This window comes from Sorex araneus, chromosome 8 (genome assembly GCF_027595985.1).
Source record: "Sorex araneus isolate mSorAra2 chromosome 8, mSorAra2.pri, whole genome shotgun sequence".
Taxonomy (NCBI): domain Eukaryota; kingdom Metazoa; phylum Chordata; class Mammalia; order Eulipotyphla; family Soricidae; genus Sorex; species Sorex araneus.
The window spans coordinates 24,177,969-24,200,252 of NC_073309.1; the positions used below are offsets into that span (position 1 = coordinate 24,177,969).

Below are 22,284 nucleotides of genomic sequence, written 5' to 3' on the forward strand. Positions count from 1 at the left end.
ATGGCTCTTTCCAAGTTTGGTTTTCTGGAGGCCTTCCCGGTCTGACTTGCTCCTTCTCTGGCCACAGCTGGCGGTGATTGCGGAGATGTGTGACTGCAAAGCGTCGGACTCCAAGGCCCTGCTCAAGTGCCTGCGGGCCAAATCCTCTCAGGAGTTGCTGAGCCTCAATAAGGTGAAGAGGGGACGGAGTATTTGGGGCTAGGGTTGCCTTGAAATGGTGTGGAAAACCACTTCTGCCATTCTATCCCCTTTGACCGGGGACTGGGAAAGATGGAGGTTGGGGCTTTCGTAGTCAAGGCTGTCAATAAAAGAAGAAGAAAATGGGGTAGAGTTTCAAATGCTTACAAGTCATTTAAGAAACTTGAAGAGTCTGGGCTATGGCCTATCCCTGGAGAAGATCCAACTAAATTCAGAGCTATCCTCATTGAAAGCGCATCCCCCCACCCCCCACCCCCATTTCACATGTCATCAAGAGCCAAGTCAGCAGCAAGAGCGAGGAATTCTGTTAGGAAGCCGTTTTGGCCTGGGAAGAGTCGGAATTCCTTTACGATCTCCGTGTTAAAGCAAGAGCTGCTCCTTTTGAGCCAGGGAGGTACTCTGTGGGCACTCAGGTGGGGCCGAGCTGATCAAGACAAAGCTGATCAATCCAGGCTCACTCCAGCTGGAGAAGTATTAGGCACCTTCCAATCGTGAGAGCCTCCAACTGTCCTTGGCAGAGCAGACTTGCTCTCGGTCAGATGACAGGATTTGTTCAGTAGTTGTCTGGTAGGCATTGAGCATCTGCTGTGGCCTGCGCTTAAATCTGGAGCGATGGTAACACCCAGTCCTTGACCCAACACAGTGCAACAGCTATTATGTTCACTTCTTTCTATCCCCACTTTCCAAGAAAGAGATTTTTTAAAAACCCATTATTAGAGCCAGCTGTTATTTCCTGACCCCCCACTACATGGCCCTGGGTCTGTGAGGGAGACGTCTCAGGAAGATGTTCCCGGTTTTGCTCACCTGGCCCTGTTTTCTGCTCCCCACTCTTCCTGTTCCATTTGTCCAGACTTGACCACATGTCAGAATCACCTGATTTTCATCATATGAAAATGAGTCGGATACTTACTTATGAAAATGTGTTAGATAGTTACAACAAAAGAAACCACCTTATTTAAAAAAAAAAAAAAGCTGGAGCAGAAGATTCTATTCATTTTATCTGGGTCCAAAACATCACAAATGATTATTTTAAAGGAGCACAGTGACTGTTTCACAGATGCAAAGCACTTAATTTTGTATTCAGTAGCCTGGGGCAGGACCTGAGAATTTGCCTCTGTAACGGGGTACCAGATGATATTTTCTTGCTGGCCTGCTAGCCTACTTTTATTTTAGGAAGATACTACTTGTTATACCTAATTAGCAGGTGAGGGGAGTATAGCAAGGAAAAGCTAAAGCCCTTTGCCCAAATCAATGGTAGGATTTACCCAGTTTGGACAATAGAAACCTGGTTACCTCTCTTACTGTACTTCAGCTACTGCTACAATGGGCTAGCTCGGTGAGGCAGGAGCCCGAGAGAAATAGCTGCTGATCCCTCTCTCCTTCCTTGTTCCAGAAGGTCAAGTCTTTTGTTCGAGTGATTGATGGTTTCGTCATTCCTCATGAGCCTCTAGACCTCTTGTCTCAGAGCACAAACCATCCAGTTCCTTCAATCATTGGAGTTAATAACCACGAGTGTGGCTTCCTACTGCCCATGGTAAGAATTTCAACTGTGTTTTCTGCCGATGGAGCGACAATGAGGTGACTGTTCGCCTCACAGCTGGGCATTCCCGTACATGACATCAAGTCTTGTGCAGACTGGAGCCAAGCTCATAGAAATCAGCTCTTGTCTCCCTTTTAGAGGATAATTGAGGATGCAGTAGCCATTAGCAAGTGTCTGCCTGGCTCCTTGTAGATATTCACAACAAAAGAAACAACTTTAGTTTTTAGAAAACTGGAGGAGGGGATTCTATACATTTTATCTGAGTTCAAAACACCACAAATAATTATTTTAAAGGATCACAGTGACTGTTTCAAAGATGCAATTCAGCTATCTTTGGAGAGCTTCAGTTTGGAAAATATGTTCTGCCTCAGTTCAGGCACTTGAATTTCAAGAATGTCCTGATCAGTTGTTGTGCAACTTGCAGAAGTATTGAATCATGTCACCTATGAGTGCAAATGGGAGCCATGGGGCTGGAGGGGGTGGCCACAATAGAATGCGCCACCTCACTCTTGGCTGGCTTGCCAGAATGTTGTTGGTGGGATGAGTGCCCAGGACGTTCAAAACGGATAAGGTCTGCATAAGTCCTGCGTGACATGGGCATTAAAAGGCCTGGCAGCTCGGAATCTTCATGACATGGGAGCTGACTCCTTCCCACTTAAATTTGGGGAGAAATGTGATTCTTGAGTGAAGGCAGGTTATGATCTTGTCAGGAAAAAGATGTCAGTCCCAGAGCCAAAGATGTGGCTAAAAGGGTGGATCCCTGGCACTGTATGGTCTCCTAAGCACCACCAGGAGCATCCCTGAGCACAGAGCAAGGAGTTACTCCTCAGTCTGGCCCCAAAATGAGTCAGTCCCAGTCTCGACCCCAGTAGAGGCTCTTTGTGCCACAGAAAATAGTTTCTGGAGAAGAAAGAACAATAAAATGATTTCATTTAGGAAAATGGAGAGAGAGAGAGAGAGAGAGAGAGAGTAAAGGACAGTCCCAGCAGAGAAGGTATTTCAGAATGAATACCCCCAAATTGCTCTGCAGAGATGACTATATAGATTCCCCCCTTCAAATGATCAAATAGAGGATGTTTAACTTGTGTGCTCCTGACTGCATCTACTACCACCATAATGATGGCAACCAATCCTGAATATCTTGGGTCTCTTCTGGACAGGGCTGGTTCTTCTCCTGAGTAGGCAGAGCTATATGTGTGTGTGTGTGTGTGTGTGTGTGTGTGTGTGCGCACACACACATATACATATATGCGAACATATACATATGTGTGAAAGAGAGAAAGAGAGAGAGATACACAGTTAAAAAATTGTTCATGGGGCTGGAGTGATAGCACAGCAGGTAGGGCGTTTGCCTTGCACGCGGCCGACCCGGGTTCAAATCCCAGCATCCCATATGGTCCCCTGAGCACCGCCAGGAGTAATTCCTGAGTGCAGAGCCAGGAGTAACCCCTGTGCATCGCCAGGTGTGACCCAAAAAGCAAAAAAAAAAAAGTTGTTCATGATTGGGTTTCAATCATACAGTATTCCAACACCCGTCCCTTCACCAGTGTACATTTTCCACCACCAATGTCCCCAGTTTCCCTCCTGTCATTCTCCCTCCCCCTGCCCACCAGCCTATCTCTATGGCAGGCACTTTTTTTTTTTTCTTTTTGGGTCACACCCAGCGATGCTCAGGGGTTACTCCTGGCTCTGCACTCAGGAATTACTCCTGGCGGTGCTTGGGGGACCATATGGGATGCCGGGGATCGAACCCGGGTCGGCCGCGTGCAAGGCAAACGCCCTACCCGCTGTGCTATCGCTCCGGCCCCTGGCAGGCACTTTTTAAAACTTCTCTCTCTCTTTCTCCTGTTGGGCATTATGATCTGCAATACAGGTATTTGTAGGATACAAAAAAAACATAATATGAAACTAATACCCAAGGACAGTAGAAACAAGGGCCAAGAGCTGGAAGCCTGCCTCAAGTGCTGGGGGAGAAGCAGTTGAGATAGAGAAAGTACCACTTTGACAATAATAGTTGGGAATGATCACTCTGGATAAGAACTATGTGCTGAAAGTCGGTCAAGATACTATATATTTTAGTGTGTGCTCTATGCTTGGCCAAAATTTGAGCAATGACAGTAAATAAGCCACACAGCTCCAGCCTCCTGTGCTCATTCCCAGAGGTAGACACAGATGAATGCAGAACTAAGGAGTTGGGGAAAGGGAAGACTAAGTGAGAGACGAGAGGGTGGTGGGGAAGGAGGAAGAAGGACCCCCTTCTCTTGCCTGGGCTGAGGCCTGAATACTGGAGCATCACATGTTCTTCACTTGCGCTTCAAGAAGACCCTTCTCTTCTGAAATAAACTCCTCTGAAGAGTCAGGTACTCAATCATAGAGCCACCAGAGCTCATTAATACAGACCAGAGCAGTCTCCTTCCAGAAGGGAAATGAGTTAAGAAATATGCTCTGCCAAGCTGCTAGCTATGTAAAGCCAAAATTCTGTGATGACTAGGTTATTAAAAAAGAGTTTTTTGCCATTATTGTTTTGACCTACAGAGCCATTGGTTCAGGAACAGATTGAGGTAGGGATCTTTCCCCTCATAGTGTAAAAATAAGGCGATTGGGCCACATCAGTAGCTTCACTGAGGTCTTCCAGTACTTTCTGCATAGACACATGTCAAAACTCTTATGTATATTATCAATCTGTGATGGAAAGATGTCTTGTACTACTAACTACAGCCACCACCAATATAACAGCCAGGACCACCCCTATATGCCTTCCATGTGCCGTATCCTCTTCACCTGGTTGACAGCTTGCCAACAAGCATTCGTGTCCTGATTTGGCAAGTAAAGAAACGGAGACTCAGAGTAGCTAAGGTGACTTTTCTAAGTCTCCCAAGTGATGGAAGAGCCAATGGGGCTTCGAATGTGTGCATTTTGATTCTGCCTCTCTGCAGGGTTCTCTGTTGAGGTTCTTTCTGACCTTAAATAAGTCACCAAACTTTCTGAACCTCCGTTCCTTCATCTGTGAAATAGGGCTAACATTACTGCCCTCTCACAAATACACTCCAAGGAGCCTGGCATACAGTCAGTGCTGGTGTGCACTAAGTGTTAGCAATTGGAATTATTAGTGGGGGTGGAGTTAGGATTAGTGTCCAGACATGCAGAACTGAGGAGTCAGGTGGTGCCAGCCTACTGTGGGTGCTCATTGGTGGTGGTAGGAAACCACAGGAAATCCCCACAAACAAGTCTCAGCTCCTGAATGGTTTGGGGTATTTCCTCAGATTCCAGAAGACTGCTTTCTTAAATATCTCCCCTAGCAATTCAGTACCCCCAAGATTTTCAGTAGAAAATGCACGTGGGAAAGACATTTGACCAGTGGAAATAGTATTTCTTCCCTCCTTATCATATTTTAAGGTATTCTTGTCTCTGGGAAGGGCATTTACACGAAATGACACGGTGTCATTTTGTCTCTTCTCCTATACCAAGCAGCACCCACTAGTGTTCTCACCCACCAGCCCCACTGACCATTGTCCCATCACCAGCTCCTCAGAAACCCTAATTGCCAAAGTCTTTGGAATGAGAACATCACACCACTAGATGTGAGATGTTTTTGGTCTCTTCTTCAGTCTGTGGGTTGAAGGGCCATTGTTTGCTGTACTAGTTTGCTAAGCTCTTGGTACCAACTATGCCAGGCTGGGCAACTCAACCAACCTCAGTTTATTCTCTCAAGGTCTAGGGGCCAGGAGTCCAAGATCAGTGCATCAGGGTGTGTGCTCTCTCCCAAGCCTGCTCCTTGGCCCGTGGGCAGCCGCCGTCTCTCTGCGTGCTCCTATGTCTGCGCTGTTTCTCGCCTCTGTGTGTCCGAACCTCCTCCTCTCGTAAAGACCCTGAGTCTGGTGGGATTAAGGCCCACCCTGCTGTTCTCCTCGGGTTAACTTAGTCGTCTCTGTCTATATTTTTAAATTTCGATTTTGCTTGTCAAGGGCCGACCCCCCGTGATGTTTAGGAGCTAGTCCTAGCACTGTGTCTGGGGCGTGGGGGAGGTTTCTCCAGGCATGCTCCGGGGACCAAGCAGTTCTGGGAATCAAGCAAGTATGCAAAGCCTTGCTCTCTGTGCCAGGCTGTCTCTCCAGCCCTCACTTCCCCCTGCAAAGGCCGTCTGTTATGTAAGATTTGCCTGAATCCAAATGGTGGCCTGCTGATGAAATATCGACATTCCCAGAATCAAAGATCGCCCTGCGGCCTCCGGTACCAAGGACAGAGCTTATGGCTTATCCCAAGCCTGGGAGCCCCAGTCTCTATCCTGTGCTTACCTGGTGTACCACTTCCGCTGGTCTCTGTTACCTTTCCTGACCAAGACTTCTTTATTTTTGTAAATGTTATTTTCATAAGGTGGTTCACATTAATTGATGACATTCAATATTTCAACACCAATCCCACCACCATTCCACCTTGCCACCACCATGACTTCAAATTTTCCCACCACTGTTCAAGTCTGCCTGCCAGGGGCAGATGCTGGACAATTCATTTTCTATTGCTTATTATGAATATCATGAGAGGTCGCATGCTTCTGGAAGTCTAAAATTGTAAATGTCCAGGGTCGTCTCAGTAGGGAGCTAATCCATCCTGAGATTCATTTGGGAGTCTCTGGATCAAGACCCTTGATGCAACGAGATGGCGCCCGGAGCCCATTCCCTTTGGATGGCCTGACGTGCTCCCTCTACAACCCCCCAAAAAAACCCACAAAAATAAAATAAATAAAAAGCCACCTTCTCTCTTCACAGAAAGAGTTTCCTGAAGTCTTCCAGGGCGTCAACAAGTCTTATGCCTTGAAGTTGGTGCAAATCAACCTGGTAAGTGAGCTCAAGTGATGGGTCTCTGGAGAGCTGTTCACTTAACTGACTTCCCCGGGGCATACTCAGCCTAGGAGCTGGGAGCATAGATGTGTCTCACTCAGTTGTTCCTTCCTTCATTCGGTAGATCTTTAGTCTGCCATTCATTACCCACAATCCTAAAATATAAAGAGGGGCCAGAGCAATAGTCCAGCAGTTAGGGCACTTCCCTTGCACATGGCTGACCCGGGTTCAATCCCTGGCATCCCACAAGGTCCCCCGAGCACCACCAGGAGTAATTCCTAAGTGCAGAGCCAGGAGTAACCCCTGAGCATTGCTGGGTGTGACCCAAAAAGCAAAATAACATAAAATTAAATATTAAATATTCAGAACTCAAAGGCTTTTCTGGTAACAGGAGGGTCCTGTGCTTGGTGGAGTGCTATGAAGTCGCTGTTCCTGCTCTGGAGGCAGATTTGCAGGAGCCTTGTGGTTTTGCTACCAACTGCAGGGGACTTGCAGCCCGGTGCATGGCTGCCTGCCAGTCAGACCCAAGCAACTGTGGAAAGTAAACATCCATCAATTACAACAAGTCAGGAGGGAGGAGGGTCACTTGAAGAGCGTTACTGCTGGGACGAAGCTGCCAGCTGGGTGCAGGGAAGTCGGTCCAGACTTCCGTCTGAAAGTCCTTTCGTGTCCAGTGGCTGACCGTGCTTCCTCACCACCCCACCTTCACGAAACCCATTAGGTCTCGAGCAAGCTCGTGCACGGGCCAGCGTGTGGCCTTGGCAGACAGCAGTTTTAACACCTGAAGAGCAGAGACGAGGCACGTGTTTGAAACACGCTGTCTTTGCCCTACCTTTAGGGCACCCCTGCCCCCACCTCTGGATTGCAGGTCCATCCATCATTTGAGAGTTCATGCGCCCCCACTTTACCTCTCATTGTGGTCCTTAGTCCCAGGGGCTCGGGTGGATGCAGGGAGGCAGAGCTCAGCAAGCTCTCCGCCCTGTGTGCACCGGTTCGTCCTCAGCAGTCTGGCCTAGACTCATCACTCGCGATTCCTTGCAGCGCACTTCTGCCCAGTTTTTGCAGCTTGTGGCTGAAGAATACTTCCAGAGTGAGCAGTCTGAGCTAGAAACACGGGATATTCTCCTGGACTTGTTCGGAGACGTGTTCTTCACCGTTCCTGGATTGGTCACAGCTCAGTATCAGAGAGGTGAGTCTCTGCATACCCCCAGTTCCCCCAGGCACAGTGCAACGAGTCCAGTGGGTCCTGGGAGGCATCAGGTGTTGCCTATTGATCTGGTCACCTGCTGTGCCTTCTCTTTCCTCACTGAGAGGGAATTCCCGAGGTGGCCTGCCTGGGACACATGTGCAGTGCTAACCTTTGGAACACCCCACTTTCAGAGGTGAGGAATGTTGATCCGTTTTTTAGACTCCTTCCCCTACAATTTAGAAGATTGCAACCTCCCCCTAATTTGGGGAGCAACCCCCAGTCCTTTATATTTCTAGCATTTGTTCTCAGATACCTTAGCTCTGTGAGAGGGGTAATGGAACAATCAGAGATTACTGGTGGGGATGAAAATTATTTCCTTCCTTCCTTCCTTCCTTCCTTCCTTCCTTCCTTCCTTCCTTCCTTCCTTCCTTCCTTCCTTCCTTCCTTCTTTCCTCCTTCCCTCCTTTCCTTCCATCTTCCTTTCCTTTCCATAAATAATTAGCAAGGCCATACTCTGTGCCTGGCACTCTTTTATGCTCTGGAGACACAGCAATGAATGAAGCAAGGTTTCTGGCCACCATGAAACTCACATTCTGAAAATTAAAAATAAGCTCCTGTTCTATTCAGGAAGATTGGTACTGAATAAGTAAATGCAGACTGCATACTTGTTATGTGTCCATAAGTGTTATCAAGCAGAGCAGGGTTAGCAGTGGCAGGAAATTATGGGAGGCGACTGTGTCATAGAAGCTGTTCCTATGATAGATAAGATACACACCGAGAACCAATTCTTGAACTGGGGACCCAGAGGTCCCTGGTGATCTGGGTAGGAATTATTTTCCTGTAATGATGAATGTGAAAGCCTGATTAGAACTGGTTTAAGAAAAAAAAGGGCAAACTGATCTCTAGACTCAATACAATCCCAATCTCAACCCAGTGGCAATGTGACTTTTAAGAAGTGGATGAACTGATTCCATAATGTATATAGAAATGCAGGGATATCCAAAACAATCTTGGGAAAAAATAACAAAATCAGAGGACTTATTTACGTCACCTGTTTTCAAGACTAGCATTGCATCTACAATGATTAGGAAAGTTTGGTATTAGCTGAAACCTCGACAAAGAGAACAAAGTTCTGAAAATACCTGGTTAATGGATGTTGGTTAATCTTGTTGAAACAAGATTATTGAGATAATGTAGTAAGGAAACAAAATTCTTCCTTTTCAACAAATGGAGTTGGAGTAACTTGATATTTATGTAGAAAAATTGAACCTCAACCCTCTAACTCGTATGACGTACAAAACTAGTTTGTGGCGAGTTATGAATCCAATTGTAAAAGCTAAAATTATACTTAAGGAAACTTTAAAAGTTTTACTCAACAACAATAACCAAAAAACATGGTTCATAATGGCAGTAAAAATGGTGAAGGGAGGAAGCTCTGTGCTTCCAGAAAAGCAGTATAGAAGCTGGCAAGAACTATGGGAATTAATTTCAGCAGAACCCTGGAAACAAATCAAGGGTTTAAAGCAAACAAGTATTTTACTGAGACATTAACTCTTGGGCCTCAGAAAGACTTCCGGTGTCTTACTAGACTCTTACACGACCCTCTGATACTCAGCTAGCAGTAGCCTTGAGGAAAGCAAGTGACACTTATAGAAAACACTGAGTACCGGAGGGAGGAGAATGGACCTTATTCTCAAAGAAATGTGATTTGTTCTGACCTATCTGATGGCTCCCCAGACAATTGACTGGAGAGACTTGCTATTATTTCATCCAACTTAGAACTCTATCAGGGCCAAGGCACTACCTGGAGGACGTTTTCCACAAACATTTGAAGATCAATGCTTTTGCAGCTGCTCCCGGAGATCAGGGCAATTTGAGCAACAATAGAACAAAGATGAGGAGGGAAAACTGGGTCCAAGATGCTCTGGGGAATGAAGGCTTGAAAGCTTCTTAATATCCCTGGGTATCTGGAAGGTCATGTGCGAGTCCAGTGTGGGCAACATGCTCAGAAGCTCTCCGGCAGGCTGGCTTTCAGGTTCTGCACACGCAGAAGGCCCAGGCTGTGGCAGTTAGAAAGATGCTTAGGTACACATTGCAGGGATGCTTTAACACACAAAGTCCATCTGCAGAGACTCGGAGATTTTTCTTTGTTCTAGACATTTATACAAATCTCAACACATCTATCAGATCATTAGATAACCTTAAAGTACCAGAAGAAAATAAAACATCTGTGGCCACACATGACAAAGAATATAGCCTTTGTAAAATTAGCACAGAAACATATCAAACAAATAAGTAACATACTATGGGGAGGGAATTGAATATCCTGGGTTTTCACATGAAAATATGCAAGCACTCCAATTTCAACAAAATATTACAAGGCATGCAAAGTAACAAGTAGATATGCTTTCCTGGATAGGAAAAAATATTAATAGGCACTGTTGTTAGGAACTCCAAATGATGATTTTACTAGACAGAGACTTTGTGTTTTTTTAATTAATTAATTTTATTTATTTTATTGTTTGCTTTTTGGGGTCACACCTGGCAGTGCTCAGGAGTTACTCCTGGCTCTACACTCAGGAATTACTCATGGCAGTGCTCAGGGGACCATATGGGATGCCAGGGATCAAACCCGGGTCAACCACAGTCAAGGCCCTTCCCTCTGTGCTATCACTCTGGCCCATAGACTGGATAAATCTATTGTGATTGCTCGATTTGAGGATACAAAAATAAATAAATAAAAAGGAATTAAAAAGAAACCAGTACCTAAGAAACCTATAGGGGATCATCAGACATCTCAGTGTACACATGATAGGAGTTAATAATATTTGCATAGACCAGAGTGGTGGTACAGTGGAGAGAGGATGTTTTCCTTGAATGTAGTCAACACAGGTTCAATCCCAGGCACCCCACATGGTCCCCCAAGCCATCAGGAGTGAGAGTGATCTCTGAGCACAGAGCCAGGAATAGGCCCTGGATGTGGCCCCAAAACCAAAATAATTTGATATTTAAATAAATAATGGTCAAAATATCCCAAATGGAGGGGGAAAATATAGCATCCACAATCTCAATGAGTCCCAGGGAAGGGATGCTCAGAAGGATTCACACAAAGACATTTTATAATTAATCACAAAATAAATACTGAAAGCAGCAAAAGAGAAGAGATGGACAAAGTATCTCCAGTACTAACAGCTGATGTTGCATCAGGAACTAGGGAAGAAGATGATGTTTCCAAAATGCTGAAAGAAAAATAACCAGGGCAACCAAGAATTCTATATCTGCCAAGATCATCTTCCAAAAATGAAAGAGAAATTAAGACATGCTGACATAAGCAAAAATTGAGCCTCTCACTTGTAAACCTCATAAGAAGTGCATAAAGAGGGCTGGAGAGATAGCACAGCGGATAGGGCGTTTGCCTTGCACGCAGCCGACCCGGGTTCAAATCCCAGCATCCCATATGGTCCCCTGAGCATGGCCAGGGGTAATTCCTGAGTGCAGAGCCAGGAGTAACCCCTGTGCATCGCCAGGTGTGACCCAAAAAGCAAAAAAAAAAAAAAAAAAAAAGGTTAAAAAAAAAAGAGTTAAAAAAAAAAAAAAGAAGTGCAGAAAGAGTCCTCTAAGCTCAAAAGAAAGGACACTAGAAAGTGTGTCAAATCCACAAGCAGGAAAAGAATTCCAGTAGTAAAAATGTGTTCAAGAGCTAAAATTTAAAAAGTGCTCAAGAGTTAAAACTGTGGACCTCCTGGAAGAAAAGATAGGGATAAATTAACTTGAACTTCAAATTCGGTGATGGATTCTTGAATGTAACAATAAAAAAAATAACTTAAAAGTAGATAAACTGGACTTGGTCAAAATCTTAAAAATGTCTTATGCATCAAAGAATGGCACTTGCCTTGCACATAGCTGACCTGGATTTGATCTCTTTGGCATCCACATGGTTACCCAAGCCTGCCAAGGAGGGAGCACTGAGAGCAGAGCTAGGAGTAAGCCTAAACACTGCTGGGTGTGGCCCCCAAACGAAACAAAGAACAATATAAAATTAAATCACAACCCAAAAACTTGCTCTTCAAGCCTGTGTTCTTTGAATACCTATCTCACTTGCTTTCTCTATGTATCTTTGCTGCCTTTTTCACACTCTGGAAAAACCTGTTTTCTCTCTTGAACATATATTTCCTCTCTTTTCCTTTTCTCACATCTTTCTTTTTCTTTTTTTCTTTTTTTCTTTTTTTTTTTTTTGCTTTTTGGGTCACACCTGGCGATGCACAGGGGTTACTCCTGGCTCTGCACTCAGGAATTACCCCTGGCTGTGCTCAGGCGACCATATGGGATGCTGGGATTCAAACCCGGGTCGGCCGCGTGCAAGGCAAACGCCCTACCCGCTGTGCTATCGCTCCAGCCCCCCTTTTCTCACATCTTTCTAAGGAAATTTTGTTCAAGAAAATATATCTTGCTTCACAGAAAGAAAGAAAGAAAGAAAGAAAGAGAGAGAGAGAGAGAAAGAAAGAAAGAAAGAAAGAAAGAAAGAAAGAAAGAAAGAAAGAAAGAAAGAAAGAAAGAAAGAAAGAAAGAAAGAAAGAAAGAAAGAAAAAGAAAGAAAGAAAGAAAGAAAGAAAGAAAGAAAGAAAGAAAGAAAGAAAGAAAGAAAGAAAGAGAGAAAGAGAGAAAGAGAAAAATGATAAATGACAATCCACAGAATAGGAATAAATATTTGCAAATTATGTATCTGCCCTGTGTTTGTTAGTAAGAATAGGTAAAGTATTCTTACAACTGAAAAATAAACAACTCAGTTCAAAAACAGGCAAACAATTTGAAGGGACATTTCTTCAGAGACAAGTGCATGTGCCTAGTAAATGCGTGAGAAAATGCTCAGTTACTAGGCATTAAAGCATCTCAGATCACGGTCACTCTGAGATGCCACTTAATGTCCATGAGAGAGAAGTGGCACTGTTGATGCTGATGGGGGTGCAAACAACAGTGTGACGGGGAAACTGGAATCTTCATGTACTTCTTGTAGAAATGTAAAATGACTCACCCATGGTGAAAATCTTTGTTCCTCAAAAAGTTAAACATGAATTACTCTTGAAACCAACAACAACATTCCCAGGGATATAGGCTAGAGTACTAAAAGCAGAGTTAAACAAAAATTGCCCATGGAGTTCATCTTCATAGTAGCCATAAAGTAGTAGCAATACAAACGTCCATCTGCTTATAAACAGATGGACAAAATCTGGTCTATAAATGCAATGGATTAATTTTTGACCATAAGGAGGAGTGAAGCACGGGCACAGGCTAAAAACCTTGGGCTAAGTTAAAGAAGCCTGACACAAAAGGCTAAGTGTTGTCTGGTTCAAGTTATATGACATACTCAGAAAAGGAAAATCTACAGAAAGCAAGTTAGCTATTTCCAGAGTTAAAGGGAAGGGACAAATGGACAAGGGCCTAGGGTTTCTGGAGTGGTGAAATATTTCTGGCTTTAGATGAAGAGAATGGCTTTACAATGTCCTGACTATACTCTCAAGTCCACTGAATTATATACTTTGAAATAATTAAAGCTATGCACTTTATGTCTGTGAATTTTACCTATAATACCATTTAAAGCTTTTTAAAACACCAGCCATGGATCATAATAACAAATTCCAAATACAGTTACCCGTCAATAAATTCATATGCAGACTAGAGAAGCTCTTCCAGTTCAGTAATGAAAAGACAAACAATTCAGTTACAAATGAGTGAAAGGATTGAAAAGACCCTTCACAAAGGAAGATACAGAAAAGCCAAAAGCACTCAAAAAGGTGCTCAATCTCATTAGTCATCAGGGAAATGTAAAATAACCCCCAAATGAGGCAACCATTCACGCCTACTAGAATGACTAATATTCAAGACACGGACCATACAAAGATGTGTTATTGCCAAGGACACAAAATGTTCACGGCCATTATATACTTCTGATGGGAACGTAAGATTGTGAAATGTCAATTTCTTATAAAGCTAAAGGCACACTGACCCTGTTACTTCACTGTTCTAGATATTTGCTGAAGAGAAATAAAATCATCTAGCTATACAAAGATTTGAATATCTCTTTCATAGCAAATTTAAATCATAATAACCCTAAGGTGAAAGAACCCTATTAGAGCTGGAGAGATAGTACAGAGGGTAAGGTGCTTGCCTTGCGTGGGATCAAGCCAGGTTCAATCCCCAGCATCTCATAGCACCACCAGGAGTAAGTCCTGAGTGCAGAGCCAGGAGTAACCCCTGAGCATCGCTGGGTGTGGCCCAAGAGCAAAGGAAGAAAGAGAGAAAGTGAATCAGAGAGAAAGAGAAAGAAAGCACACATGGAAGGAAGGGAGGAGAAAGAGGAAGGAAGGAAGGAAGGAAGGAAGGAAGGAAGGAAGGAAGGAAGGAAGGAAGGAAGGAAGGAAGGAAGGAAGGAAGGAAGGAAGGAAGGAAGGAAGGAAGGAAGGAAAAAGGGAAGGAAGAAAGGAAGGAAGGAGGGAAGGAAGGAGGGAAGGAAGGAAGGAAGGAAGGAAGGAAGGAACGAACGAACGAACGAACGAACGAACAAACGAACTCTATGGGAGTGGGTAGGGCGTTCACCTTGCACTTGGCCAACCTGGGTTTGATCCTCAGCATCTCATTTGGTCTCGCATGCACTGCCAGGAATAATTCCTGAGTGCAGAGCCAGGAGTAACCCCTGAGCATAGCTGGATGTAACCCAAAATGCCAAGAGAAGAAAGAACCCTATTGTCAGGTGAATAAATCATATTTGTTCAATTGCACACTACTTGGTAATAAAAAAGTCATCTTTCAACATACATGCTAAACATGAATGAATCTCAAAAGCATTATACTGAGCAAAAGAAGCCATGCACCCCAGTAGATGCACAGAGAGATTACATCCGAATGGTGTTTAAGAGTGAGCACAATTAAATGGTCACTGTCACTGTCATTGTCATCCCGTTACTCATCGATTTGTTTGAGTGGGCACCAGTAACGTCTCTCATTGAGAGACTTATTGTTACTGTTTTTGGCATATCCATTATGCACGGGTAGCTTGCCAGACTCTGCCTCACGGGCTCAATACTCTCGGTAGCTTGCTGGGCTCTCCTAGAGGGGCGGAGGAATCGAACTCGGGTCGGCCGCATGAAAGGCGAATGCCCAACCGCTGTGCTATCGCTCAGGGGGAAATCTTGTTTGTCTCTTCGCAATGTGATTAGAAAGCAGCACAAGGGAACCTTCTAGGGTGATGAAAATGTCTTGTGTCCTGATGTGTGCACATGAAGGAATATATCTCTGTGAGATCTCATTGGACTGTACCCTTAAAATCTGCTTTGTAACTGTCACTGTCATCCCACTGCTCATCGATTTGCTCAAGCGGGCACCAGTAACATCTCCATTGTGAGACGTGTTACTGTTTTTGGCATATTGAATATGCCACGGGGAGCTTGCCAGGCTCTGCTGTGCGGACAGGATATTCTCAGTAGCTTTCTGGGCTCTCTGAGAGGGATGGAGGAATTGAACCCTGGTCGGCTGTGTGCCAGGCAAATGCCCTGCCTGCTGTGCTGTCACTCCAGCTTCATTGCCCATAAATGACACTCCAGTGAAAGGAAGACCGGGCGGAGAGGAAGCCGAGAAAATGCACACAAAGCAACTGTAGCATTCCAACTCTCTGGAATGAGTGAAACACTCCAGCAAACAGATGGGGAGTCATGCCCATGTGCACGTGTGTGCGGCTATGTGTGCGTGTGTGCACCTGTGTGTGCCTGTGTGCCCGTGTGTGCCTGTGTGTGCACGAGAGGCTTTGTGAAACACTTGGCTCCTAGTGGCCCTGGTCCAATCGAGAAAACTTGTTGATTTTTCAGGCAGAGAGGGCCAAAGGGAGAGAGCGCAGACCTTGAGCAGAGAAGAATGGAAGGAATGCAGGCGGCTCCATGCCGTGGAAGCAGGGAGAAACTTGGTTCTGTTTGTCTGCAGACAGTTGAGCCAGGGTCAAGGAGAGGTCTCCGGGAGGGAGATGTTGACTAGTTTGAGGGAATTTTGAGAAAAATGAGCTCTTTTCCTTCTGGCTGCCCCCGGGGGCTGGAGCACAGAAAAGGCTGGTCTCAAATGACCCGGAGGGTTCGGGTCCCTTCTCCTGTGGCCGGGTCTGGGGTGGGGCCCAGATGGGGGACAGTGGCAGGGGTAGGGGGGAGGCGAGCAGGGCTAGCCCCAGCCCTGCCCAGCCTGTACGCCAGCCCGCACCCTCTCCCCCCACTGCCCTGCAGATTCCGGCATGCCGGTCTACTTCTACGAATTCCAGCACCGACCTCTCTGTTTTGCCGACTCGAAACCCGCCTTCGTGAAAGCTGACCACACGGACGAGATCCGCTTTGTCTTTGGAGGGGCCTTCCTTAAGGGTGACATGGTCATGTTCGGTAAGGAACTGCCCTAAGGGGATGTGCCCCGGAGAGCCCCCATGGCAGCATGCGGAAATTAATCTGCCACAGCGCCCCAGGTGGCCCCTCTCGGCCGCCTGAGAGGAGTCTGGGAAGGCTGGCTTGGGTCTGAGCTGGCAGACGCCGCTGGGCCTGGCAAAAGCATCCACTTGTATTTTTAGAAGCCAAGGTGGAACAGGAGCCGCCCGCGTTTGCTTGATGACTGTTTCTTTTTGTGCCCAGCTTTGCAGGTGTTGACTCTTAAGCAATCTCTCTCTCTCTCTCTCTTTTTTTTTTGTGGGTCTGTGTGTGTGCGCGCACACGCTTTTGTTTGTGAAAATTAGAGTCTCTTTCTTTTTTCTTTTTTTTTTCTTCTCTGAACTCTGGGTCCCACCTCTCTGCACTTCCCAGAACTCTCAGGAACCAACCGCCCAAAGGCTTTCAAAGGCAAGAAATCCCCATTTCGCTTTGTTCTAGCTGCAAGTGGCCTGAATGTCGATGATTTAATGTAGATGCACATGAACTAGTAGTGTTGGCTTATGGTTCCCAGATAGACGCCATGTTCACTGCCAGAAAAAAAACATTAACCGGTTAGGTGAGGCGAGCCGACAAATGATGAGAAATACCTACATGAGGTATCACTTAAGAGTTTCTTGGGGCACATGATACAGGCTCATGACTGGTTCACACACTGTGACTTACTTGTTGTTTCCATTATTCATTTCCATCTTGTGCTACAGAGAATAGTGACTCCCTGCCCTGTTGCCATACGAATTAGCGGAAACAATTCCCACAAAGCTCACAAGGGGTTACTTAATGAATGTCACTCCCGGGGCTGGGGCAGTAGGACAGCAGGTAGGGAGTTCGCTTTGCATGGGGGCCCACCCAGGTTCAGTCCCCAGCACCCCATAAGGGTTCCAGGAGTGATCCCTGAGCGCAGAGCCAGGAGTAAGCCCTGAGCACTGTGGGGTGTGGCCCCCAAACCAAAAGAAAATTAAAAATAAATGTTATGATTGTGAATCAACCACCAATGTCTAGAGTTTACTACATGTTGGGCAGACGGATCCTCAGATCTAGAAGAAGGAAGAACCCAGGAACTGGGGATCCCATTCCCTGATCTCATCGGTTACATCAATGAGACAAGAATGGCCAACAAATGGGGGGACTGGTACCAATAGTTTATGGGGAAGGAAGCATGAGTGATTGTGAAAACTCATTCTACCATTCTTCTCACACAAGGCTGACGAGCGAGCAGGGACTCCTTGCTCGTTTTGGAAGAAAAATACATTTTACCGATGATGATGATGGCACATCAGGCAGGTGTGAGGATACAAGCAACCTCACATATTCATGGAAAACTTCTTGTGCGGTTACTTCCACAAGGAACACAAGGAACAAGTTTCTACTTGTTATTTCCACGGGTGCAAACATATGCACACACACAAAAACATGTTTTTAACCTGCAAAAAATCAATGAAAATAATGTAAAAATCCATTTTACATCCTTATGCTGGATAAAGAACTTATTTACTTAGGTGCAATTGGATATAAGTACATATAGCACAGCGGGTAGGGCGCCTTGCACACGGCCGACCCGGGTTCGATTCCTCTGTCCCTCTCATGACTGGTGTGCACTTGAACAAATCGATGAGCAAGGGGATGACAGTGACAGTGACATTTACCCAGTAGACATTGGTGGACCATAAGTGATGATGTGGGAATGCCTTCTGATGGAAAGTTTGGCAAAAAGTTAAAAATGCTGAATATGTAAGTATTAAAGCTTTAAGCGTGTAAAAAGGTGTTGACTCGGGGGCCAGAGAGATAGTACTGTGGGTAGGGGGCTTGCCTTGCTTGTGGCCAATCCAGGTGCTATCCCTGCCACTCCATATGGTCCCCTGAGCCCCACCATGAGTGATCCCTGAGTGCAGAGCCAGGAATATGTCCTGAGCACTGCTGGGTATGACCCCCACCTTATCCACAAAAAATAAATAAGGTATCAATTTAAATCCTGGACTTGGTGGTCACTGTCGTAGCTGGTAGCAAGGCTTGTCTCAGAGGCTGGTCATCTGGAGTGGGGAAAAGAGAGAGACGTTCTTTCATTAGACATCTGTTCTGCATTTGGATTTTGTTCTTTGCACAGTATCACTGTCACTGTGTCACTGTCATCCCATTGTTCATCAATTTTGCTCAAGCGGCACCAGTAACGTCTCCATTGTGAGACTTGTTGTTACTGTTTTTGCTAATCAGTTTAACAATAACTCACATCCTTCGGACCAACTTGTTACTGTTTTTGGTATATCGAATATGCCACGGGGAGTGTGGGCGGGATACTCTTGGTAGCTTGCCGGGCTCTCCGAGAGGGATGGAGGAATTGAACCAGGGTCGGCCACATGCAAGGCAAATGCCCTACCCGCTGTGCTATCGCTCCAGTCCTCTTTGCACAGTACATTTTCAAATAAAGACATCTTTGATAGGGCTGGAGAAAGAGCATAGCAGGTAGGCCGCTGGCCTCACATGTGGTTGGCCCAGGTTTAATCCCAGGCATCCCATGTGGTCCCCCCCCCCAGCCCCACTAGGAGTGATCCCTGCATTCAGAGCCAGGAGTAAGCCCTGAGCAGTGTGGAACGTGCCCCAGAAACAAAACAAAAAGGTATTTGATGATCTGGGGCAATTGCTGAACAGATTGGCACGAGGCTTTGCTTGCAAGGGCCCTGAGTTCAATCCGTGGCACCACACGCACCCCAGATAGGCCAGAGATGACCCCCAAACTCTGACCTGGAAGTATCTCCAGGATATGGCTCAAAACCAAAATAAAAATCAATAGCACTGTCATCCTGTTCATCGATTTGCTCGAGCGGGCACCAGTAACGTCTCCATTGTGAGACTTGTTGTTACTGTTTTTGGCATATCGAATATGCCATGGGGAGCTTGCCAGGCTCTGCCATGCTGGCGGGATACTCTCAGCAGCTTGCTGGGCTCTCCGAGAGGGACAGAGGAATCGAACCCGGGTCGGCCGTGTGCAAGGCAAACGCCCTGCCTGCTGTGCTATCGCTCCAGTCTGGGAAAAATGGATAAGTGACTGAATAATATTCAGTTATTGGTGGAGAAAAAGAGAGAAAGAGGGAGGGGGGAGGGAGAGAGAGAGGGAGGGAGGGAGGGAGGCAGGGAGGGAGGGAGGCAGGGAGGCAGGGAGGTTCCTGTCCTCAGAAACGTGCAGCCTCTGAGACGTTGCCATGGCTTGGGGGAGGGAGGGCCTCGGGGAAGTGTGTCCTCAGCCTTGTCCACTAGGAGACCCGGTCACGGCCTGCCAGCCTCAGCCCACAGAATGAGGCTTGGGCTGCAGAAGCTCAGGGGGGCAGAGGTGCGGGGAGGGCACTGGGGGAGAGTCCAGGCCGTGACATCGGGCCCCTCACCGTGATTCTCTGCTTCAGAGGGAGCCACCGAGGAGGAGAAAGCGCTCAGCAGGAAGATGATGCGATACTGGGCCAACTTTGCCCGCAGCGGGTGAGTGACCCTCCGCGTCTGCCCCAGCACCCCGAGGCCCGGGACCAGCGTCTCACCCGGGCTCTGCTCTCCTCCCCACTAGGGACCCTAACGGAATGGGCCTGCCCCGGTGGCCGGCCTTCAACGGCAGCCGAGAGTACCTGCAGCTGGACCTGAACATCAGCACGGGCCGGAACCTGAAGGAGCGGCAGGCGGCCTTCTGGAGCAGCGCCTTCCCGGCCATCCTGTCCGCCGGGGCCGCCCCCCGCCCGCTTCCCCCCCTGCTTGTCTTCTCTCTGTCCCTGCCTTTCTTTTTCCCCTTTGGCTCCCCGAGGAGCTCTCTCGCTGTGAGCGGGGCCTTCCTTCTCCAGAATCGTCATTAGCTTCGTCCCGGGACTTGCCCCATCTCTGTGGGGAGCCTCGTGTCACCAGCCGTGATGTTTCATGATGATGTTCATTGTTTTAGGGACGGAGGAACAATCCTTAGATCATTCCTTTTTGACATCGAAATAATCATAATCATAATCATAATAAATTTTCCTTGGCTTGGAAGGTTTCCAGATCTCCTCAATAAATCTCCAGGGGGGGGGGGGGCGGACCTGTGAATTGCCTAATAGCGATCTTGTTACTCATCGGAAAATGAGATAAAAATGTAAGATACAGAGAAAGAATTTGACTTTGTGTTGAAAGGTCTGGGCTGGAGCAATAGTACAGCCATTGGGCATTCACCTTTCGTGCGGCCTACCCGGGTTTGATTCTTCCGCACCTCTCGGAAAGCCCGGCAAGCTGCCGAGAGTATCCCGCCCACATGGCAGAGCCTGGCAAGCTACCTGTGGCGTATTGGATATGCCAAAAAAAGTAACAACAAGTCTCTTAATGAGAGACGTTACTGGTGCCCGCTCGAACAAATCGATGAGCAACGGGATGACAGTGACAGATGAAAAGTCTGCCCCCCCCCATCCCTCCCATGCTGCTCTCCCTGCCTCTCAGCACCCAAGGTGACGTGAACTTGGATGACTGAAGATGCTCAGGCTGGGGACACGCCCAAGAGCCAGCTTCTCAGTCACAGAAAGCAGGTGCCATACGGGGTCAGGGACTGCCAGGGGCCAGCCCTAGGTGAGAAGGGTTGGAGCAGGGTTGCCACATGGGGTTAAGGAAATAAGAGAAAAAGTGTGGGGCCACATGGACTGAGCCCCACATTCGATATTTATTGCTGTAAACCAGCAATCATCAGAAGGACAGGGGCAGCATGCAATAGCCGATGGCCTATCACGCTAATCTTTTTTAAATGAATTTTTTAAATATAAAAATTATTATATCTGATTATTGGGTTAAGTCCTCATCTATGACTTATTAAGCTGTCGGTGGCTTGCTGAGCCTTCTGTGTAGTTCCTTTTGTTTGTTGAGTTGCATTGGCTTCTATGTTACTTTTCCATCAAATTTGGTGTGTTCCAACCGGGATGTCAGGATTAGGGAATTAGGAGGCCAGAGACTTCAGGATCAAAGGTCTGGGCCAATGAGCTGACCGCTGGGAATGGAGGTAGTGTAGCTGCTTGGCATGCATCTCCTGGGAGATTTAGTCGGGAATCTGTAGCGCAGGGCAGGTGGGTGAGTCAGCAGACAGCAGCTGTGGGAGGTGGGCGCGGCTGCTCCTCTCACGCTAGTCTCAGTGGGTTGAGCGTTCACATATCAAAGGGTCTCTGCTCACTGAAATGTTTGTGGTAGGGGAACATCGGAGATGTTGGGGCTGCATCAGGGCCCACTGAAGAGAGATTGAGCCACATAGAAGCTTGCCGCAAAATCGTGCATGATTGGGTTTCAGCCATACAATGTTCCAACACCCGTTCCTTCACCAGTGTACATTTCTCACTGCCACTGTCCCCGCCTGGTCTCCTTCCCACCACCATCCACCCCACCCCACACCGCCTGTCTCTATGGCAGATACTCTCTCTCTCTCTCTCTCTCTCTCTCTCTCTCTCTCTCTCTCTCTCTCTCTCTCTCTCTCTCTCTCTCTCTCTCTCTCTCTCTCTCTCTCTCCTCCCTCCTCTAGCTACTGAAAGGTTATCAGGCCTATCCTAAAGGCTTTCTTTCCTGTTTCTTTACGGTGAGGAGGGAGAGCCTTTGGGCCACACCCAGGGGGGTACTCAGGGACTACTCTTGGCTCTGTGCTTGGGCGTCACTCTTGTCAATGCTCAGGGGACCCTATGAGGTGTCCAGCGTCAAACAGAGAACAGCCTAGTTCAATGCCAGTGCCCTACCCCTATACTATCTCTCTGGTCCAAGAAGGCTAATTTTGATGTGGCAGACTAAAGGAAACCTCAAAATTCATTTTTAAGGTATGCCCACTAACTCTCAGCGCACATGTGCCCTATGTCCCTCCCACAGTCCTCAGATCGTCTTCTCATTGGCAGAGGTGTCTGACATCAGGAAATACAGTTCAGGTCCACCCAGGATGGGACCTTCTCCCTCCTTGGGCCTGTCACATGCCCTTAGATGTTTTATTGAGTTAAAGTTGAAATTAAAATACCGCTTGACATCTTGCATTTTTCTTTTAAAAGTTAAAACGTGTTATTATTATTATTGTTGTTGTTTTAAATTTTAATCAAGTTTTAAGTAGGAGAACCA

The 22,284-nt window shown here is 46.7% G+C and overlaps 1 protein-coding gene across 1 annotated transcript in view; it reads left to right on the top strand.

The window, feature by feature from the left end:
* The window catches only part of CES5A (carboxylesterase 5A), a 42,529-nt gene extending 22,402 nt beyond the window's left edge, over positions 1-20,127 (top strand). Inside the window, exons 7-13 of the mRNA XM_055145648.1 lie at positions 68-172; positions 1,592-1,732; positions 6,505-6,573; positions 7,618-7,765; positions 16,027-16,176; positions 19,608-19,680; positions 19,763-20,127. Coding sequence (XP_055001623.1) covers positions 68-172; positions 1,592-1,732; positions 6,505-6,573; positions 7,618-7,765; positions 16,027-16,176; positions 19,608-19,680; positions 19,763-20,042 — 966 coding nt within the window. The 3' untranslated portion in view covers positions 20,043-20,127. The remainder of the gene's footprint in view (positions 1-67; positions 173-1,591; positions 1,733-6,504; positions 6,574-7,617; positions 7,766-16,026; positions 16,177-19,607; positions 19,681-19,762) is intronic.
* Positions 20,128-22,284: the final 2,157 nt, after the last annotated feature.